General features: G+C 40.3%; 1 protein-coding gene across 6 annotated transcripts in view; it reads right to left on the bottom strand.

Annotated features, from left to right (window-relative positions):
* The window catches only part of LOC127794397 (mediator of RNA polymerase II transcription subunit 8), a 52,553-nt gene that overhangs the window by 1,654 nt on the left and 27,767 nt on the right, over positions 1–23,132 (bottom strand). For 2 of the 6 annotated variants that reach the window (XM_052325436.1, XM_052325438.1), the window contains exons 5-10: positions 20,643–20,750; positions 20,452–20,516; positions 19,441–19,746; positions 16,863–16,919; positions 15,585–15,794; positions 11,500–11,620 (exon numbers count right to left, since the gene is read on the bottom strand). In XM_052325436.1, coding sequence (XP_052181396.1) covers positions 11,500–11,620; positions 15,585–15,794; positions 16,863–16,919; positions 19,441–19,746; positions 20,452–20,516; positions 20,643–20,750 — 867 coding nt within the window. Of the gene's footprint in view, positions 1–7,767; positions 7,897–11,499; positions 11,621–15,584; positions 15,795–16,862; positions 16,920–19,440; positions 19,747–20,451; positions 20,517–20,642; positions 20,751–23,132 lie in introns of those variants that run through there. The other 4 variants (XM_052325437.1, XM_052325440.1, XM_052325433.1 and 1 more) reach the window with 3 other exon arrangements.

The raw sequence follows: 23,132 nt of genomic DNA, 5'->3' as shown, positions 1-23,132 counted from the left end.
CCAAGCGTTCCCTTGAGGTATCTTAGAACATGGAACACTGCATTCATATGCTTTTGAGTAAGGGAACGCATGTATTGACTTATGACACTTACTGCATAGGCTATGCCTGACCTTGTAAGTGATTAATAAATTAGTCTACCAACCAACCTTTGGTACCTTTCTTTTTCAACAAGAGTGTCTTCTTTTTCTTCAACATTCTAACCCTTTTCTAAAGGAGTACTAGTTGGTTTGCATGCTAACATCCTAGTTTTCTTTAACAAATCAAGTGTGTACTTCCTTTGAGAGATGAATAGCCCTTCTTTACTCTGAGCCACCTCCATTCCTAGGAAGTATCTCATGACTCCTAGGTCTTTCACTTCAAATTCAGTCTTTAATTGTTTCTTCAAATTTTCAATTTCCTGCAGGTCATCACCTATCACAATAATGTATCAACATAAACAATTAGTATGGCCTTTTTTCCTTCTACCATGGACTTTATAGACAGGGTATGGTCAGCTTGCCCTTGCTTATATCCCAAACGATTAAGAGTCATGCTAAATTTCTTGAACCAAGCCCTTGGAGATTGCTTTAATCCATATAATGATTTCTTTAATTTGCACACATTTCCACTGCCAATTTCTTGTTCAAATCCTGGAGGTATTCTCTTATATATCTCCTCATACGAGTCACCATTCAAAAAAGCATTTTTAATATCAAATTGCAATAGAGGCCAATCAAGATTAACAGCAAGGGAAATTAATATCCAAATTGAGTTAAGGTTGGCCACAGGAGCAAAAGTCTCCTCATAGTCGATCCCATATATTTGAGTAAACCCTTGTGCAATCAATCTTGCCTTATATCTTTCAACACTTCCATCTGCATTATGCTTTACTGTGAAAACCCATCTACAACCAACCACCCCTTTGTTTGACAGTAGTTAACAATCTCCCATGTGTTATTTTTCACCAAGGCGCTCATCTCCTCCATAGCTGCAACTTTCCACTTAAGATCACTCTAGCCTCTTGAATATTCCTTGGAACTGTAATGTCGTCAATACTTGCAACAAATCCCTTGTACTGAGGGGATAATTTAGCATAAGTCAAGTGATTAGACATGGGATACTTGACACAAGATCTTACCCCTTTTCTTAGAGCAATAGGCATAGCCCAATCCAAATTATCATTGCTAGTAGTCTCATTTTCAATGTTGTTTTCTGATAGACTAGCATCTGAAAGTGGTGATTGGTTTTATTGTGTCTCAGGATGGACCTTTGGACGTCTAGAATACACTTGCAGAGGATGTTTAGCTACTGAATATGGAGTTGGGACATGAGGTTCAGTTGCAATATCTGACTGAGAGGAAGGATTAGGAAAAATAGGAGAAGAACTTGGAGGATCTACCCTTATGCTATCAAAACTAACAGGCGGAGAGGCCAGAAATTCTCCCCCTTGAGAGTATAAGGGCAAAGGAGAATCAAGGGAAGGCAAGAAAAAAGGAGAAGACTCTGAGAGGGACGAAGATGCAGAAACTGAAACTAGTGAGGGGTAAAACAAGTGGTCTTCATAGAATGTTACATCTGTGGAGACCAAGACTTGTCGTTTGAGAGGGTGTCGTGACCTCTTGGATCCGACAGTGTTCTTCTAGTAAGAACACTTAGGCGGGAATCACCAGAATAAGGGGAGGGAATGTAGAAGAATTAGGAGGGAGAGAATTGTAGAATTAGGGGGAAGAATTTGAATAGGAATCAATTCAAAAGTATTTGATACTTACAATTGAATTGGGTCAAGCTTTATATACTCAATTCCCAGCGGTTGGCGCCAACAGTCTGGCTCTCATACTGCCTTTGATTTGCTACACATTCTAGTAATGACACCCACCCGCCACTCCAACTATACTTTTATTACAGTAAGACCCCCTTAGGTACACGACAACTCCCCTCCCCTTGAATTAATTCTTGTCCCCAAGAATGGTAAGTAAGCTCGTTGCGTTGGGAAACTGATTGAGGAATTCTGGAAGGTATTCCCACGTACTGCTATCTGGGTGTAGGGTAGACCATTGGACCAGCACCTGAGTAATAGGGGCCCCTTGCTGGAAGATGACCCGCTTGTCTATAATAGCGACTAGTTGGACAGCTGGCTCTGGTTCACGGATGGTAACTAGTAGGGGATGGTTAGCGACCTGAAACCCGGTAGCTTTCCGTAGAAGGGACACATGAAACACCAGGTGTATTTGGATTCCTTCGAGTAGCTACAATCTGTAAGCAACTGGTCCCACCCATTCCGTGATTGGGTAAGGTCCGTAGAATTTGGGACTGAGCTTGGTCACCTTATGCTGTGAGATGGATTTGAGTTGGGGTTAGTTGAGCTTAAGGTACACTTCGTCTCCTACCTCGAATTCACGTTCACTTCTCTTCTTATCGGCCATCTGTTTCGTTCGATTCTGAGCTTTGGCCAATTCTCTTTTCAGATTCTGTAAGACCTCTTGTCAATGTTGTAAGTAGGAGTCCACATCTGCCACTGAAGTTGGCTCGCTACCCATCCATACTAAATTGGGTTTGTACCCGTATAAGGCCTCAAATGGCATCATCCCTATGGAACGATGGTGGCTGGAATTATACCACCATTGTGCCCAGGATAGCCATTTGTTTCATCCTTTAGGTTGCGCAAAACAAAAACATCTGAGATAGGCTTCCAAGCATTGGTTGACTCGTTCAAATTGGCCATCAGTCTCAGGATGGTAGGCAGTTGACATAAGAAGCTTAGAACCCAATGCTTTGAACAACTCCAGCCAAAATAAGCTGGTAAACACCTTATCCCTATCTAAAATGATTGATTGAGGAACCCCGTGCAGCTTCACTATCTGATCCAAGAATTCTCTGGCTACTTCTGGTGCTGTGAAGGGATGAGCGAGACTAAGGAAATGGTTGTACTTAGTCAACCTGTCTACCATGACTAGCACGCAGTTCTTTCCTTCTGAGCGTGGTAACCCTTCGACAAAATCCATTGTAATGTGAGCCCAAGCCCGATCAGGTACTGCCAGTGGTTGCAACAGACCGGGTTTAGCCACTGATTCATGTTTGCACCTTTTGCAAACGTCGCACTTAAGTACATACTCCATCACCGATTTTTTTAATCCAGGCCAGAAAAAGACTTGTTTCACCTTTCTATATGTATTTTGGACCCTGAAGTGTCCCCCTAAAGGAGAGTCGTGCATCGTTTGGAGTATCCTTCCCCTCGGCGCCTCACAATCTCCTATTACCAGCCGTCCACGATAACGAATGAGACCGTTATTGAAGGTGTAACCTTGCTTGCTGTTGGGGTCTAAACTCAATTGTTCTAACAATTCCTTTGTCCACGAATTCCTTTCATAACTACTTGTGACTTCTTGGTACCAATCCGGGATCACTGCCAATGTGACTGCACATTGCCCTTCCTCATGGCACCGAGATAACGCGTCGGTTGCCACATTCTCCTTCCCCTTTCGATATTGAATCATAAATTCCAATCCCATTAGCTTAGACATCCCCTTTCTCTGTAAATTGGTATTCAACTTTTGTTGAGACAAGAATTTGAGGCTTTCGTGATCAATCTTTATGATAAACCGCCCAACCTCCAAGTAATGCCTCCATTTTTCAACTACCATAAGGACTGCCAATAGGTCCTTATCATACATACTTAGCCCCTGATGCCTTGTGGCCAAGGCTTGGCTCATAAAAGCCAAAGGTCGCCCATCTTGAGATAGAATAGCCCCCACTCCTGTGCCACTCGCATATGTCTCTAGTGTAAACGGTTTGTTGAAGTCAGGAATGCCGAGTATCGACACCTCACTCATGGCTTTTTTAAGGTTTTCAAATGCAGCTTCTGCTTTTTCACTCCACGTAAAACCATCCTTCTTCAATAGGTCAGTTAATGGCTTGCTTATTACCCCATAGTTTCTTACGAAACACCTGTAATAACTTGTCAGTCCCAGAAATCCCCTTAGAGATCGAATATTCCCAGGTTTTGGCCATGACAACATTGTCGATATCTTCTTAGGATCAGTGCTAACTCCAGCACTAGAGATGACATAACCCAAGTACTCCACCTGCGTCTGAGCAAAGGAACATTTGGACTTTTTGATGCATAGCCAATTGAGTCTAAGGACTTGAAATGCAACTCTAAGGTGCTCTAAGTGTTAGGTGAAAGATGAGCTAGCTATATATGAGGATATCATCGAAGAATACCAAAATAAATTTGCGGATGTAGGGTTCAAAGATATGGTTCATAAGAGCTTGGAAGGTTGCGGGAGCATTGGTTAAACCGAAAGGCATTACGGTAAATTCATAATGCCCATGGTGAGTTCTAAAAGCGGTCTTAGGAATGTCCGAGGGGTGCATCTAAATTTGGTGATATCCGGACCTAAGGTCAAGTTTAGAAAATACCGAAGCATTAGCTAGTTCATCGAGTAAATCCTCAATGATAGGGATAGGAAATTTATTTTTTTATGGTGATGCTATTGAGCCGGCGGTAATCAATGCAGAAGCGCCAGGTTCCATCCTTTTTCTTAACTAAAAGGACGGGAGATGCAAAAAGGCTTCTACTAGGTTGGATCAAGAATTGGTCGAGCATTTCTTTGACCATGGTTTCAATCTCAGTTTTAAGTTTAGGAGGATATCCATATGATTGAATATTGATGGGTTCTGCATTGGGTTGAAGGGCAATTGTGTGATCAAAGGGTCTCTTAGGAGGAAGGCTGTTAGGTTCTGCAAATAAGTCCCCGAACTCAATAAGTAGTGCATCAAGAGAAGATAATTCATGTACCTGCCATTGGTTGGTCATTGGGATGCTGTTGGCCATCGTCCCTTGACCTCTTGGTTCTTCTCGATCCACATAAGCCTCAATGGTAAAAAGCTGAGCCACCTGGGACATCTTACACTTCAGTAATTTATGCAGCCTTCTTCCTCTGATCAATTTGCACACCCCTGTCCCCACATTTCCCTGCAACGTAATTCTCCTGTCTCCCCTAGCCAATGTAACTTCCATTTTGTTAAAGTCAAAGCTAATGGGGCTAACTTCTCTCATCCAATCAACTCCCAACACTATTTGGCAGCCTCCTAATTTTAGTAATCTGAGATCAGCCTCGAAGGATTCCCCTTGCATTGTCCAGCAAAACCCCAGACATGCCGACTTGCTCAACACTCGACTTTCGTTAGCTACGGTTACCGCTAATGGTTGAGTGTTGGAAAGCTCACACTTCATCTTCCTCGTAGTTCCCTCATCAATGAAACTATGTGTGCTTCCACTGTCAATCAATACCATGAGTGACCCCTCCAGTACCCTCCCTTCTACCTCGATTATTTTATTGCTGGCCACCCCTTTAATAGCATGGAGAGAGATAGTGCCATTGTCTTCCTCTTCTCCTTCCTCTTCGGCCACAAAATTTTCCTCCCCTGTATCATTCTCCACTTCGCCTCCTTCCAATAATAACAATTGTCTGCCATAGCGATACCCAAGGTAGTACTTATCGCTGCATCGGTAACACAATCTGGGAGGCCTCTTTGGCTCCATCACCCTTCCCCCTTGCTGCATCATATTAGTTGGAGGTGGCAAAACAGATGGCTTCGTTACCGATCTCGTTTTGTACATCTCTCTCAACGAACCTCTTCCCACAGTTGGAGATGGGACGGATCCTTGTCCCCTCGCCTGAGTCCTCTACACCTTCATTATAGCTTCTACATTCATCTCCTGAAGTAAAGCACTCTCTATTGCTTCTTGTACCGTTCGGGGCTTGGTCATCTCCACTGCAGACCGTAACTCCTCATTCAAACTGCTCAGAAAACTCGACACGAAATAATCTTCGGTCAAGTAGGGATTGCGGCTCAACATCTGAGACTTCAGCTCCTCGAATCTGAGCTGTTACTCTTACACCGAACCATTCTGCTTCATCTTATTAAATTCCTCCACGATGTCCATGGTCCTCTTTTCTCCGAACCGTTCACATATTCCCTTGACAAATTCCTCCCAATTACAATCCTCCCTAACTCGTGACCAGCCTTGGTACCACACATCCCCTATGTCGTTCAAATATGCTACCGCCAGGCTAATCTTCTGGTCCTTAGCCACCCGGTGTATCCCAAATAGTTTCTCACATCAACGTAACCACCAGCGAGGTTTCGCCTCGTCAAACACAGGTAATTCTAATTTTGGTAGAGGAAAATTAGAACTCACTTGAGTTTCCGGTCTCTTTCCCATTCCCATGTCTTCCAAAACTGTCGGATCACCCTCTGCTTCCGACGAGCCAACCATTCTCTCGTACCAGCTCCTGGTAAAATTGGATCCGACCTTTCTCTCGGAGGAAAATCTGGAGATAGTCTCACCTGAGCTTGACTCGAGAACCTGAGCATGAATTGTTGCATCTAATCACGCAGCACATTGCTCCTCTCTCATCTCCTCTCTGATGTGGTTGCGCATATCCCCACGCAAACGATCTGTTACCTCTTCCAATCTCCGATCGATCACCGAGCCCAATGATTCCTCCATTGATCCGACTCCAGTCTAAACATCCATCACCATAGCCGACACTTGCTGAAGCTACAGTTCCATCTGCTTCATACGAGGTCCATCTACCATTGCTATTGCCTCAATTTCCTTGGAAACTAGGAGCGAATGCTCTGATACCAATTGTTGTGACCTCTTGGATCCGACAGTGTTCTTCTAGTAAGAACGCTTAGGCGGGAATCACCAGAATAAGGGGAGGGAATGTAGAAGAATTAGGAGGGAGAGAATTGTAGAATTAGGGGGAAGAATTTGAATAGGAATCAATTTAAAAGTATTCGATGCTTACAATTGAATTGGGTCGAGCTTTATATACTCGATTCCCAGCGGTTGGCGCCAACAGCCTAGCTCTCATACCACCTTTGATTTGCTACACATTCTAGTAATGACACCTGCCACTCTAACTATACTTTTATTACAGTAAGACCCCCTTAGGTACATGACAGAGGGTTATAGCATTTGTAACCTTTTTGGGAGGGAGCGTACCCAATAAAGATATATTTAAGGGCCTTAGGATCCAACTTGGTATGGTTGAGCTAATTACTGTGAAAATACACAGTGCAGCCAAAAATTTTTGGAGAAAGAGAATGTAAGTGGCTAATGGTTGGGTAGAGAGAACAAAGGACAACAAGGGGGGTTGAAATTTTAGGGTCTTTGAGAGAAGTCTATTGATCAAATATGCAGTTGTAAGGATTGCTTCCCCCTAATAGAAATGTGGGACAAGGGTGGTGAACATCATAGCTCGAGCCATTTCTAGAATATGGCGGTTTTTTCTTTCAGCCACACTATTTTGTTGTGGTGTGTATGGACAAGAGCTTTAATGTAGAACACCACGTTCGGATAGATAATTGGTAAGGTCATGAGAGAAAAATTCTTAACCGTTATCAGTACAAAGAATTTGGATGGAAGTTTGAAACATATTTAAGATGAGTTTGTGAAATTTCTTAAAAATGTTGCAAGCTTTAGATTTTTCCCTCATAAGGTACACCCAACATGCCCTAGAATGATCATCAATAAAGGTTATAAACCATTTCGAACCAGAAATATGAGGGGTTTTAGATGGTCCCCAATTATCACTATGAACTAAATGGAATGGTTTAGATGGCTTATAGGATTGAATTGGATGAGAAGAACAAGACTGTTTGGCAATGGTACACTGTTCACATGAGAAAGTTTGATTTTTATTGATGAAAAAATGCGGATACAAGAATTTAAGATAAGGAAAACTTAGGTGACCTAAACAATTATGCCACAACAAAACCTTGGCATCGATTGTGGCTGTCAAAATAGCCTTATTTGTAGAAGAAAAAATCCTATTCTCTGTCAAATAATAAGGCCCATCCTTAGCTTTAGCATTGCCAATCGTCCTCCCCGATACTTGGTCCTGAAATAAACAATATGAAGGAAATAAGGTCACACAGCAATTCATATCTTAAGTAATCTTATGGACTGACAGTAAATTGAATCTTAAACCGGATACATGTAAGATTGATTTAAGTTTTAAACCAAAAATACAAATTTTTCCATATCCTTTGGCTAGAGAAGTGGTACCATCAGCCATTGAAATGCCTATAGGATTGCCACACATGGTGTATTCTGTCATTGAGCGTGCTGAACAAGCCATATGGTCGGAAGCACGCGTATCCACTATCCATGTATTCTTAGAGAGTTTGCTGGAATTTAGAGAGTAATGGGGATTACCTTGTAAAGCAGTAGCTGCCATAGGAGTACTTGGAGAGGATATACCTTGATTCGGCAACTTATACAAGGTCTGAATCTGCTCTTCCAATAGATTAAGGCTAGTACTATTTCTTGCTTCCTTAGGTGCATTAGCTATGTAAGTAGTCCTTCCAATCTCCTTCTTTCCTCTTGGCTTCCAATTAGCCGGTTTCCCATGAATTTTCCAACATGTTTCTTTGGTGTGATATGGCCTTTTACAATGGTCACACCACTGCTTCTCTCGTCCTAGGTTCCTTGGTTAACTCTCTTCTTGTTTAAAACTTGCTAAAGCATAATTTGGGTGAGTTAAAGGTGACTCACCTTGCTGATTTACCATTACCTTTCTTCGGCTTTCCTCCCTCCGTACCTCAGCGAAGACTTCTCGAAGTGAAGGAAGAGGCTTTGTACCCAAGATTCTGCCTCTTCATCCAAATCATGGTTAAGACCATGTAGGAAATCAAACATACAATCCTTCTCAATCATCTTACTATATTTTGTACTATTCACAGAACATTCCCAATTAATGGTGTAGAACAAATCCATCTCATGCCAAAGTTCAACCAAAACATTAAAATAATCAGTAACATTTAGATTACCTTGTCGTGTGGTCTTAATCGTAGATCTGATCTCAAAGCATTAGGATGAGTTCTCCAAATTTGAGTACATGTCTTGGACCAAATCCCATATTTCCTTTGTAGTTTTATAGAATAGGTAAGTTCTTCCGAATCTAGGTTCCACTAAATTGATCGGCTAGGCCATTATGGTGGAATTCTCGGCTTCCCAAGTACCATATGCGGTTGTTGTGCTTGATGGAGGAGGAGTAGAGCCAGTTAAGTAACTAGCCTTACCTTTTCCCTTGATCACCAACATAACTGACTGAAATCATTCCTTAAAGTTACTCCCATTCAACTTATGGTCAGTAATCTGTATGGGAAGATGATCAATTGAGTTGCTAGAAAGATTTGATACAAAACTTGAAGGCGGATTGATCGAAGAATGTATGGCAGAAGCCTCGATTAGAGTGGGATTAGGTTGGGTATCAGTAAGGGTGAGCAGAAGCTCAGGTAAACCGAGCTAACCAAACCGAACCGACGAGTTCGGTCGATTCGGTTCAGTTTTTTAAAAAAAATAACTCAGTTCGGTTATATTTTTTCCTAAAAATCGGTTATTTATACAAAAATAACCAAATAACCGAAGTTACCCGTAACAACCCCTCCCCCCGACGCCCGAACCGAAAGTTATTTCCCGCGAGGAGTCCGTGACCCAACCACCTCCCCCCCCTTCCCCCGATACAGCCACTCACCTGGACTCTGGAGACCAAGACCGACCGAGAGAGAGAGCCTTCAGCAGACCAGCACAAATCGATCGATTTTGTGTCCGTCAGCCCGTCGCCATCGATGAATCGGTGATGGTCACCTCCGCCTTCATCAACGACAATCAACCACGCCCACCTTTAGCTTCACCGTTCGGCAATCCCCTTCGTTTCCTTCGTCAGACCCATACCAACGTCGTTCCATCACTTCCTTGTTTCTTCCTTTCCTTCCTTGTGCTTGGACGATCGATCCACACCAATGAGGCAACGACCACCAATCGTTGAGCGACAGAGGTTACTCAAGTTAGAATCGACAGTTAGGTTAGGATTTTGTATGATTTTTTAATTTTTTTGACTTTTAGTTGGGTTATTTTCTTGATGTATTTCTTTGTTTGCATTACGGGTTGTTCGTTTGTATTTCCTTCGTTTCCACAAACAGATTTGTATTCTCTCTTGTGTATTTCTTTTGTTCTTCTGCATTGTAAATGGGTTTGCATTTTTCTGTTCTACATTGTAAATGGATTTGTATTCTCTCTTGTGTGTATTCCTTCATTTACACAAAGAGGTTGCACAAACGTTGTTCCTCTGTTGCTATAAATCAATTTGTTTCTATATCAATTTCTGGTTTTGCACAATCGGTTTTCGGTTAACTCAGTTTAGATTTCGGTTAGTTGGGATTATTCGATCGGTTCGGTTAGTAATTTTTGGTATGTTTGGTTCGGTTATAACTGAATGCACACCCCTAGGTATCAGCCATTGATGAAACAGGGTGTGCACAAAAAAAAACAAATAAAGCTGCAAGACGTGGACAAAAGAATCAAACAAAGGCTACTTTAGGATCAAAGAGCAAGCTCTGATACCATGAAACAAGCTTTGAGATAGCTGAAAAGCTTGAATAAATAATTCTAGAGGTACGAATGAAAATATATGCATTCTAGCTGCTAATAATTCTCCTACAATTTAGGAGAAGATATAAACTATCTACTTCCTAGAAACTAGGAAAATTTATCTCCTAAAACTTAGGAAATAAATTTAAACTTATACAACAATATCTACAATTTAAAATACAATATTTAAACTCTAGAATTATCTATTTTTTAAAATGGAACCGCATCTAGATGATCTCCCAATTCTTCTTATCACTTTTCCAAGTTCTCCAACAACCCTCAACAAAAAAGAACCGTGTGAACCATGATGCACACCAACTAGGCCTTAGTGAGTTGAATTGATTTTTTTTTTTTTTTGGGTGGGGGATTCTTGAAGAGAATCAACTGAATTTCGTTCCATGCAAACATTTTGTTTCTTGGAATGGGTAGGTATAATTCCATCTTCAGTCAATTCCGCTCTAGGTTTGGCTTGAACACAAACCAAACCAAACCAAACTGAACCAATCCATGCAAACTAAGACCTTTTCCATCAATATGTACTCACAATGCACATGGAAATGTGGATCAACCTGATTTCCCTCAGGTTGGGTTGGATTGATTGCATACTTAGTTTCATTCTGGTTTGGCTCCAACACATACTGAACCTGTAAATCCATATTCCAACACTTACGAGGTCCTCTTCCATCAATACTCATTCTCAATGTGCATTAGGGTGGCCTAGGATAGAGTAGGACTACTTCTTCCTACTGTTTTGTTTCTCCATGTTTGTTTAACCATGCACATTTTATACCTCAGTATTGTTATTATGAACAACATTGCCATTCAACAAGAATTGAAGAATGGTTACCGTATCCTGCTTCCTCAGCAATATGATCAAAATATATAGATGTGATGTCAAATCTAGCTCAAGTATATTATCTGAGTAATGGTTTGGATTCAGCATGCAACTAAGTACTCATATGAGATGGCACCACTTTGTAAAGCCCTTATATTCATGTGTTCTGTTACTACAACATTGACAACTAAACACCAGGGGCGGGGGGAGGTGGTGGCAGGAATTAAACCTAACCTGCATTCTTGGCAAAAGTGATTGTGATGCCATGGTAGCTGACATGTTTGAAATCTGCCACGGAAGAAAACAATGGATCAGAATGCCACAGAGAGCAGAGTACTTCCCATATCCTGAAAAGCTACTACAAAAAAGAAAAGTTATGCAAATTTGTACTTGTAAATTCATGGAAGCATATGAGTCGGAAAGTTTGACAAAAAGAAAGGTAGGAAAATAAACACTGGAAAAAGAAAATAATAAGCAGTATAAAAGGAATTCAATTATGAGTTGACATCAAAAAAATACAAACAGTAATATAGACTAGTAAAATACAAAACATGCTGTCAATTTCAGCAGGAAAGATCCATATGTCCTTCAAACAAGAGCAGAACTGGACTTTGGTATCAAATAAGTACTACACTCAAAAACTGGGGTTTTCCAAGCTACTGCTGAAAACAACACGTGAACTAGATGAAACACATACAAAGAAATAACAGCCTTAAAGCACTATCAGATTGAGAGATACTAAAAAGATCAAAGGAGAATGAAAAATTGATAGCAGGCCATTACTTTAATGAATGCAATTTTTCTTGTGTTGTAAGATTATCATTTGAACTTCCAACCATATACTGGAATACTGTTATAAATGTTAAATCATTTGTCTTAGATTAGTTAAAAGGCATGGGAGGATAGTGGTCAGGGACGTATTTGGTTAGTTAGTTTCTGTTAGGGTGGTTAGTATTGTAACAGTTTGTTGGTTTGTTATCTTGTAATGTCCGCCTCTTATGTATTATAAATAGGGGGTCGGGGGGTCTCATTTGAGACACAATTGTTATTCTATCTTGAGTGGAAAAGAGATCGAGTATGTGTTGTGTGTGAGAGAAAAGTAGTTTGCTTTCTTTATAGCCTGTGTGTATAGGGTTGTGAGAGATCCGAGAGCAGTGCATGTAATCATCTGTTGTGTTTTCAAGATATTGGAGAAAGGCCAAAGGCAGTCTGGACATAGGTTCTTCATTAGAAGAACTAAACCAGGATAAAAATCCCAACTTCTTGTGTGTGTGTTTCTATTCATTTTCTATATTCTGTTTTTTTTCTTTCGTGTATGGAGAGTTTCCTACTGTTCGTGAGAGTTGAGAGATAAATTGTGTGAGGCGGAAGATTGGGATTACAATAAACAATAACCATTTTATAACACCCCACTTTTCCCAGGGCGTTAGATAACGTAAGATTTTGGGGATATATTTTTTTCCAACATAAACTCACCACAAAAATCATTCCCCGACAATCCCGTTACACCTTCTCAGTATATTAAACTTAATAATTAATAAACTAAGATAGGTAAATCATCTCAAATGCAGAAACTAGATCGAAACCTCAAATAGAACATAACCGAAACCACTTTACTCATAACATAAAGTCGAACCAACGTTTCAACATGACATCACCAAAATAAAATACATCATAAACTAATAGTCATGCTACATACAATCTACTAACAGTCACTTCTCGACAATTTCCTTTCCTTTTACGCCGCTGCAACCACCTGGAACGTTTGAATATTCTAGGGACAAAGTCTAAAATTAGATGTTGAATCATTTAAGTAAATTCAAAACACTTTCATGAATGTATTCAAAACCATAAAACAAACTGAAATATCACGACAAGATCCAACCCAAGAGAATCCCACACAGCACTTAACTCTAACTAGGGAAAATGCAATATCTCTAAAGGTAACCCAACCACATCGACACATTGACACAACACCGTCCTAGCTTAAGAGGGCAACATCAATGCATGAACCTGGGAATCACCCCATCATCATTACGTTCCCACTTAGAAACATTCTAGACCACGTTAACACAAATCCTAGCCACATGATGATCAACACTATCCCTGGGAATCCACGTCCACCTTGAAAACAATACTACCGCTCAAAGGCCCCGGGGTGGTGTCCACTCTCAGCTCCCGTCACAAATGGGCATTAATCCTTAGCATGCTTCCCTAGTGTTATCACTCAAGTGCCACATCACAAATTGACATCCCACATAGATAAACACAAAAACATGCCAATGCCACATACCATGAATCAATGCATCATGTAAAACAACATTTCATATACATAATTTATCACATAAAATTCAATGCACAAGAATAAACATTTTGGGATGAACCCCCCATATGAAAACAACTATCACAAGTTAAACCATTCACATGCAACAAAACCCTTTCCATGTAACCAAATCAAGTTTAGGTAAAATCAAAACCAAGTTTAAGGGTAGAACCACTCACAAGTCAAAACCAAGTTTTATGTAGGTAGGAACACTCACAAGTCAAAACATTTGTAATAAGCTAAAACCAAGTGTTGGATCGAACCACTGACAAGTCAAAACCAAGTTTTATGTAGGTAGGAACACTCACAAGTCAAAACATTTGTAATAAGTTAAAACCAAGTGTTGGATCAAACCACTCACAAGTCAAAACCAAGTTTTATGTAGGTACGAACACTCACCTCGAACGAACTCAAAACGCCTCAATTTTCGTGCAAATTCTCAAGTCTTTTGACCAAACTACCTCCTCACACACCCTCACACGCTGCCTAAGTGCTCTGCCTCGCGTGTGTTTTACATGCTTCTTCTTCTCTAGGAACAAAAGCCCTCAATCCACTAAGCTCAAATCTCTCTCATCTAGCACGAATTTACCACAACTTTGAATGAGAAAACTCTTGGCCACGAGCATGCTATTTATAGTGCTAGGATTGAGTAGTAATCATAACAAATCTTTCCAATCAAATCTTATCTCTAAAACCATCATGAGTTTTATCTTCAAATGGCCAATCATATGCCGTCACCTTGTAGGGTGATTATGAATCTTATCTGCCACCTCACGGGAGTCATTATGCATCATCACGAGCACTTGCCTTGGTGACTTAGCAAACTTGGAGGATAAGTAAACTTCCATAACCAATCATGCGTTGCCACCTTGCAAGGTCATCATAAGTCTTATCTTCCACCTCAAGGGTCATCATGAGTCTTATAATGGTTAGTTGACCCAATTTGTTACCTAATGATCCAATCGCGAAGTTCCAAAAATTACACTTTGGCCCAAACCTTTCAGGTAATTGCATATAGACCCTTTTCAACCTGGTCTCGGGGCCGAATTTTAATCGCATTTTAGTCCCTAAAAAAAAATTAATTACGCTAATATCCCTAGTTTTTAGGTAAATTACACTTTTATCCGAACCTCAAAAATTACAATTTTGCCCCTGACTCAAAAATTGAACTTTTGTCTCCAGACTTCCCCAATCCCTTGAAATATCATATTTCCTCAAGTATTTGAGTCTAAAAATCTCAAGCATTACATCCCTTATGATCATTCGGTTTTCCAAGATGAAAATTAGTTGTACCGAAAACTGTCTCTGTTCCGATTACTTTCAGTGTCATAAATCCCGTCTCAAGACGCTCGTTAATGACTACCTTTTTCCTTAGATATTTACATTCCGGGGTACTCATTTCCATCGATTCGGCAATTACTTAACTAAATTCTCAAACCGATTTCTAGTTTCTTGAACTTACTTACCACTACGTAATATGAGGTAAATGGAACATTATGGGTTGGCAAGGTAGCTATACCGCGATGTATAAATACAGCCAATTCCCTTTAGAACTAATTATAGCCAATACTCAGAAACAACATAACTGAACAACTTTAAGGTTAAAACCCTGAAAATTGGGTGTGGGATCACAAGAAGTTGTAAAGTTGACCTCACAAAACTACCATTTATAAGATAATTCTAAGGAAAACTATTAACTTTAGAAAAAGTCTTAAATATCAGGAAATGTTATATCGGCTAAAATTTATTTAGAAAAAAAACCCAACAAAGGAAATAGCTCCTCTGAGCAAGCAACAAGAAACCAGAAAGGAAATAAAGAACCGGAAAATATAAGAACCTAAGAGTTTATTCTAGTTATCTGCTCATGTAAAAAGTACTTAGCATTCATTATACCTTGTCAAATTTATTGTTTATGCAACTGCAAATATATATCAATCTCAAGGAACAAAAATGAATTGAGAAAGAAATTGAAAACAATAGAATTAAACAAATATACCATTTGGGTATTTGGAGTACCCTGAGCAGCATTGAACAATGCACTATTGGCAGGGCTAGAAAACTGGCTCAAATGACGATTCAACTGAGTCCCTTGGTTGATCTGGCTTTGACCAATGCCATGCTGAACTGGTCCAGTAGGCAGCTGCCTACCCTGGAATTGCTGGGTCCCTAATGGTTGAGAGAATTGCATTTGATGCTGACCATGTAGCTGGAAAATGGATGGTATTGACCAAGCAATTAATAGAGAAAGCTTAAAAGAATACAGAAGCATAAACAAACCAAAAGCATGCAATTTATGGGCATATTATGAGACTCTAGTTTAAGCTGCAATCCTTTACTTCTCATACACATGAGGGAGTACTTATATATACGAGATTCCACATTTGCCAGATGTTGGAAAATGGGAGACTGAGAAATTTGGACTTGATCGCAGAGCTAGAGATGTAAGTGGACCCCTGTGTTTCAAAGTCTGGAACTAATCAATCCAAGTGTAAAAACATTCCAACATTTGCAATATTCATTTCTCTTAACCAAAGATAATAGCTCTTCCCCCGTGTCAACCAATTCTTAAATTCTGAGATTAATCATTTTTGCAGTGACATCTAATTGAAATTATGGAAAGAAATTATAGCACCTAAAATAATCACAAAACATGTCAACAATTTAATTCAATGATGTCAATATTAATACATGAATAAGATAATATGAATGAACAAGGGACGTAAAAGTAACTGGTAATGTAACTAAAAAGTTAACCTGACAATAGCACATTTTCAGTTCTTTCAAATATTGACTGATTCAGTAATTACAAGTTGCCAACAAATGAAATGCAAATGAAAGGACAAAACTAACAACCAACAAAACAGAAAAGAACTGGGTGCTAAACAGGAAATCTTTTGCAACTTATGGGGGCATAGAAACCACAATAGCCCTGTCCACCGCCATGACTGCAAGTGACAACACTGTGATCATTAAAATGTAACCATCACAGCTCTCAAATTTCACACTCTATCAACACAGCAGCAACCAACACTTTTGGGCCCTCAAGATCTCAAAGTACACATACTAGAACAGCAGCATTATATAACACTAACTTTGCAGCCAAAACAGGTACCAGCAGATTTTCTGCTATGAAGCAAAGGCACATGATACTGAATAGACAGATAAAAGATAAAGAAACATAACCTCACCCCTGCCCCTTGTATACCTAATTGTATTTCTACTTTTTGCACAATATATGTTCCAGTGGTAGTAATAAAACAGTATGAACAGTTACCGATTGAAATTTCTGCTGAGCCGACCCCTGCAAATCATGCAGCTGCCCCAGCTGATTCTGTAAAAACAATATTTCAAATTCAGTTAGGACAGCTGTTTTGCATGGAAAAGAGGATCAGCACATAAATGTTACAGAACATAGATACAGTTGAGGCACCTACATGGGGAAATAAGAAACAAATATATCGGTAAACTTCCTGTAGCCTACATAGAGGAGCTAGGTATGTATGTATGGTATAGAAGTAGGAAATTTTCAAAATTTTGGTAAAGAATATGTGGAGGTCTCTGTGCATATGGGTTTGAGAATGAGTACAATACCGAGTCAGAAAGATGAGACTTCCAGAAATATTTGTAGGAACTTGTGTTAACCAACCATATGAAACATTTGGAATATCAAAACTTCCAGCCCTCACTAGGACTTCAGCAAAGTTAAAAAGAACTTCAAATTTCCTACAATGTCCTACTGAACATAAGAAGAGAGAAAAATAAAGAGATATAACAGAAGAAAATTGTTGGAGGAAAAGAAGATTGTTCAGGTTAAGTGGAGGCATTTTTGCAGTGACAGAAAGAGGAAAGGGGGTGAGAAGATCCTTGGAGGTGTCAGCAAATAAACTTTTGTGAATCTGCAGAGTATTAGAGGAAGTGTTTCCCACCCCTTGGTGATCAGACAATAGAGATGCTTTCAGCATTGGCAATAGGAGGGTAATATTCTGCACCTAAGGAATTGGGGCAGGCAGATACTTGGCAGTGGCAAGTGACCTAGTTGAAGGTATGGATTTTATCCATATTCCCCTAGCTAATGTAGGGGGTTAGAGAAAATTGGCTTATACTTTCAGGAATTGTCAGAACAGAGATGTTCGGGCAGACCTAAAAATTTAACCTACTTCTTGGACGTGGCCAAGTTGGCTACATGGCCAGAGCAGAAACTGGAGGTGTTTGATAGGGAAGGAAGGGAAAGAATCCAGTGTAATTCACTCAAAGCCCACTGTGGAAGGGGAGATCTACTTTAGCAAACCTCTGGCTGAATTCTTGGAAGGCTGGGAGGGTCCCTACATGAAAGCAATGGATTTGAGCTATTGTGTTTCAAGAACCAGGTAGGTAGGTCACACGGGAATGGGGATAAAGGATTTGTGCAAGGCTACTTATTCACCTTCAAGGATGTGGCCAAATATAAAGATGATTGATGAACTAAAATCCACGTAACGGACCCCAACTAGTGGAATTAACTCTTAGTGTGTTGTTTTTCTTGTTTTTACTTCTTATTCACCTTTCCACAGAGAAGGCAGCAAATAGAGTGAAAGCTCATTTGTGGTGGTTTAAAAATCACCTCATTAGACTAGTTTGTGGTCCCCCAAAATCCTAGCGCCATCAAGAAAATGAGATTTGGAATGAGGTGTGGTCTAGAATATTTGAGTTACAATGATATCTATGGGGTTTGGCCTGTTTGGAAATGTCATCAGGAATAGGCTTGGGGGTTTAATGGGTATGGATACAGAGACATAAAGCATGGTAAACTTCAAATGGGCTAAGGCTTTGGTAAAATGGCCACTGGACCTCATTCAGGATTCATTGAGGTCAAAATGGAATCCCTCACCACATAATGCCTTTATGGGAGGAGTCGAGGAGATGTGGGACAAGGGGTCAACGTTGTTGCATTGGAATGAGACTTAAAAAGGGGTCGTGTGACCTAGGGCTCAAAGAAGGGAGGTTGGCATTGCAGATTGCAGACAAGAATAGGGAGCACTAATAGGTCAGAGGGAAGACAGACTTTAACACAAGGTGGATTGGGGGCTTTGCTAGGTCAATCCATCAAAGCAGGTCAGTGCCATGGCCTTGCCCCTTCCAAGCATCTAACGATGGGCACTTAGCATGCAAAATCCTCTCTAGTGGTGCTAAGTCAACCTATCAAGTGCAAACGACAATACAAGAAGCCTGAGAATACGAGGTAAGTGTTTATAGAGAAAAAGTAGTGAGACAAGCTCTCTTGGATCCACTCAAGAATACTCAATTATTCCTAGGATGCATTACACAAAATGAGACTTCTCCTATATAGGCACGCACCCACCTCACAACAGATTTTTCATGGTGGAGATCAAGTCTAATAACTGGTTGTGATGTAATTCTATAACATTCTTCATAAATACACGACTAACCAAAGATATTTACAGTAGAACCCTCTGGAACCTTCTAGAAGCCTCAGGAACCACGACAACCTTCTAGAGCATCCAAGAGGAGTCAAAGAAAATCCACAATGGATTAGAGAATGCTGGAAGCTTCCAATAAACCTCCAGGCCTTAAATCCTTCAATGTGTGCATCAATTTGGTGGGGCATGACACTCCCCCACCTAAACTTGTGACACCCTCATCACCTCTTCCTCTCTGAAGTGCACCAGCTGGTCTCCAAAACTGCCATAAATCTTCCTGTGCCTCCCAATTGGCCTTAATGCCACTAGGTCGGATAAATAATTGATGTCAAAGTTTTGGGAAAAAATAGTCACAGAATGCATATGCATGTTTGCAGCTGCAGGGTGGAGTTAATGAATTTAAATGTGCATGCACACAAGCAATGAATTTTGTACTTGTCCTGAACCAGGCAGCGAAGATTGCCTAAATTGCTGTTGAGCTAGAAGTTGCTGCTGAAGCTGAGGCAATTGCATCATTTTCTGTCTTTGCTGCTGATGCTGATGCGGATGCTGATGCTGCTGTTGTTGCTGTTGTTGTTGCTGCTGTGATTGTTGCTGAGGAGAAGGTGTATTCATCATATTTGTGCCAGACCTGGGCGAATTGGCATATGGCAGTGGTGACGTTGTATTGTCAAATGAAGTTGTAACTGTAGAACCAGAAGGAGAAGCCACAGCCCTTCCAATTGCTTGTGCTCCAGATGCCTACAATAAAATTGTTAGGTAGAGCCCCATAATCAAAGCAATATGATAAGGAAGGTCACAATATGACAGCAGAAAATATTGCAATCAACCAAAAAGGTACAGGTAAGAGAAAACTTTCTATAAGCTGGCTTGAACAGTGGAGATAGCAAAGACACAAATGGCAAGGACAGAAAATAAAGAAAGATAAAAGAAAACAAAGTAGAAGTTTCAAGGTCAGGAAAATATGGCAGCCAAGAAAGCGCCATAAACATACTGAATGCAGTTATAATCAAGAGACGGTCTTTATCCTTCAAAATAAACATTTGGAAGCACTTGGCATTCAGTATTTGAGGGTATAAATAGCTTATTCTTCTCATTTATGATGAGAAGTGAAGCACCTCTAGGGGAAAATAAGAATTGATGTTTGAAACTATCCTATCCTCCGTTCTTCACTACTTGTTATGGAAATATTTTTCATAGCGTTTTGCATTTTCAAAATATGAACTTGTATACAATTTAACCAAACATATATTTGGGAGTGGGAACCCCTATAGCAAAGAAACAGAGCATTGGTAATGTGAGGTAGAACCAAAAAATGGCACAAATGAGAGTATAGCCAACTAAAAGAACGCCATTAGGACCTGAAGCAGCTTATGAATCTTAAGAATTGATATGAAATGGGTAATTAAAGAAATGAATTAACATGGTGAGATTTAACAAGCTAACCTGTAGCATATTACCCTGATTGCTAATATTGTTTGATGAGAGTGGAGTATTCTTCATATATATCCCTGAAAAGAAAAAAAAAAGAAAAAAAAAAAAAACAATGGTAGCTTCAATTTCGTCCTCTCAGCGTTTAAAACCAGAATCTGTAATAAGAATTCATACTCATGTGCTACTAACGATAATGAACCCACCAGATGACTCAGGAAGAGCCTGTGCTCCATCACCTACAGTGAGTATATCTACCAGATGCAACGGAAGTGCAGATACAATCTGCCTTTGGTCTGTGGAGATTCGTAAACCTGTTTACAAAAGGAAAGACAGCCTTAGAGGGAGGAACCCTGCGGAATCCTTACATAATATGTATAACATCTTAATACGTCAAATTTAAATTATTATAAGCAGATGGATATTCAAATTGCTGTACATAAATTGAGATCAGGGTTAAATCCACCCAGGCGCCCTCTAGTTTGGGTAATTTTTACAAAGACCCCCTATGGTTTAAATTTAATATTTGAAGTCACTGTTATTTTCTTTTCTTAAAGCAGCCCCTTCCATTTGGTTGGAGTTTAATGTCGATAACAGACTTATAAACACTACTTCATTTTTTAAAGCTTCAAATGCTAAATTTAAACTACAAGGGGTCTAGGTGGAATTTACCCTATTTTATTTACATCATTCCTAACTTGACTGGTAGGATTACTGAAATTTTGATTGAATCACCGATTGTATAAAGATGAAACACTGATAGTATGGATCAGAAACTACAAGCATAATGAAATTGAACGAAAGAAAACAGGGCATTCGAGAGGCCCAGAACTCTCCTTGATTTAATACTCAATTTCTGCCTATGTCATGGCCTGAGCCTGACAATGCCCTTCCTTCCAATCCGATATGAATTAAAAGGACCAAACACCGAAACAGAGAGAGAAAGAGAGGAATGGGGGAGAATAGAGAGAAGAATGAGTGAGGAAACAAAGAGAAGAGGAGAGAATTGTGAGAATTCTGATATTTCCAATATGCTTCCTCCCTTTTCCGAATAGGAGGATATACACCAGCGTTTGGGAGAAGAAATTCTCCTGCCAGGGTGGGCCCTACAGCCTTAACAAACTTGTTATTCTCTAACTTCCCTGCACATGGCAGTAACTACCTCCACCCTAAGAATTACAACAGTAAAAGTAATTTAACTAACTTCTACTTCAGGGATTACAGCAGTAAAAATAACAGACAACAGTAAAAAGCAACAAAAATTAAAATAAGCTCTGGTGAGAGCGCTTCTCGTAACATTTCCCCCCTCCTTAATCATTTTCTTGTCCTCAAGAAATGTTAAGGAGGCTAGCAGCTCTTGGGAATTGCTTGAGAAGATCTGGAAGGTACTCCCAAGTGCTGTCTTCTGAGAGTCTTCCCTCCCACCTGAACAATACTTGAATGAGAGGAGCCCTATGCTTGTATATCACCCTTCTCTCCAAAATAACTTCTGGTTCCACTGTCTGGCCAGCCTCCTTAGGAAGGGTAGGTAGTGCAGAACTCACTGATTGCCCACCCATTGCCCTTTTTAGGAGCGAAACATGAAATATAGGGTGAATGAGTGACCCTGCAAGCAGCCTCAAGTGATATGCCACCTTTCCCACCTTAGCTTCTATGGGAAATGGCCCATAGTATTTAGGACTAAGCTTGGTTGCCTTTCCCCAGGTAATAGACTTCAGGTGAGGGTACCTCAACCTCAGATACACTTCATTCCCTACTTCAAACTCTCGTTCACTTCTCCTCCTGTCGGCAAATTGCTTCATGCGATTTTGGGCCGAAGCCAACTCTTGCTTCGGTTGCTGTGTCACCTCCCTCCTTTGCTGCAAATAATTGTCTACTAACGCTACATTGGATCCTTCCCCTACTGCAGGCAGAACAGGTGATTTGTATCCGAACAAGGCCTCAAATCAGGTCATTTTGATTGAGGAGTGGTGGGAAGTATTATACCACCACTGGGCTAAGGCCAGCCATCTGTGCCACTCCTTAGGTTGTAATAGGAAAATGCATCTTAGGTAAGTCTCAAGACTTTGGTTCACCCTCTCAGTTTGTCTATCCATTTGAGGGTGATGAGCAGTTGAGATGCTCAATTTTGTCCCCAACGACCTCATCAACTCCTACCACACTATACTGGTAAAAATCCTATCTCTATCTGAAATTATGGACTTAAGAGTCCCATGTAATTTAACCACCCGATCCAAGAAAGCCCCAACTACCTCCTGAGCTGAGTAGGGATGAGTTAACCCTATGAAATGGGCAAACTTAGTCAATCTGTCCACTACTACTAGAATGTTGTCTTCACCCTCCGACTTGGGCAATCCTTCCACGAAGTGCATAGACACACTTGACCAAGCTTCCCGAACACCAAGCTTGTTCGGGAATAGGCAAAGGCTGCAGCAACCCAAGGTAGGCTACCATTTCTAATTTACATCTCTTACAAATGTCACATGCTTGCACCCACTTCTTAATCTCTAATTTCATCCTTGGCCAATGAAAAATCCGCCTAACTCTCAAGTAAGTATTTTGCTCCCCTAAATGCCCCCCAAGGGAGACTCATGTAAGCCTGAAATATCTTCTTTTTGAGGTTTGCATTATCTCCAACCACTATTCTTCCCTGGTATCTCAACATTCCTCCATTTAAAGTATACCATCCATCTCAT

This window comes from Diospyros lotus, chromosome 2 (assembly GCF_014633365.1).
Source record: "Diospyros lotus cultivar Yz01 chromosome 2, ASM1463336v1, whole genome shotgun sequence".
NCBI classification, from domain to species: Eukaryota; Viridiplantae; Streptophyta; class Magnoliopsida; order Ericales; family Ebenaceae; genus Diospyros; species Diospyros lotus.
Note: the sequence above shows the minus strand (reverse complement) of the source record. Positions and strands in the feature narration are given on the sequence as shown.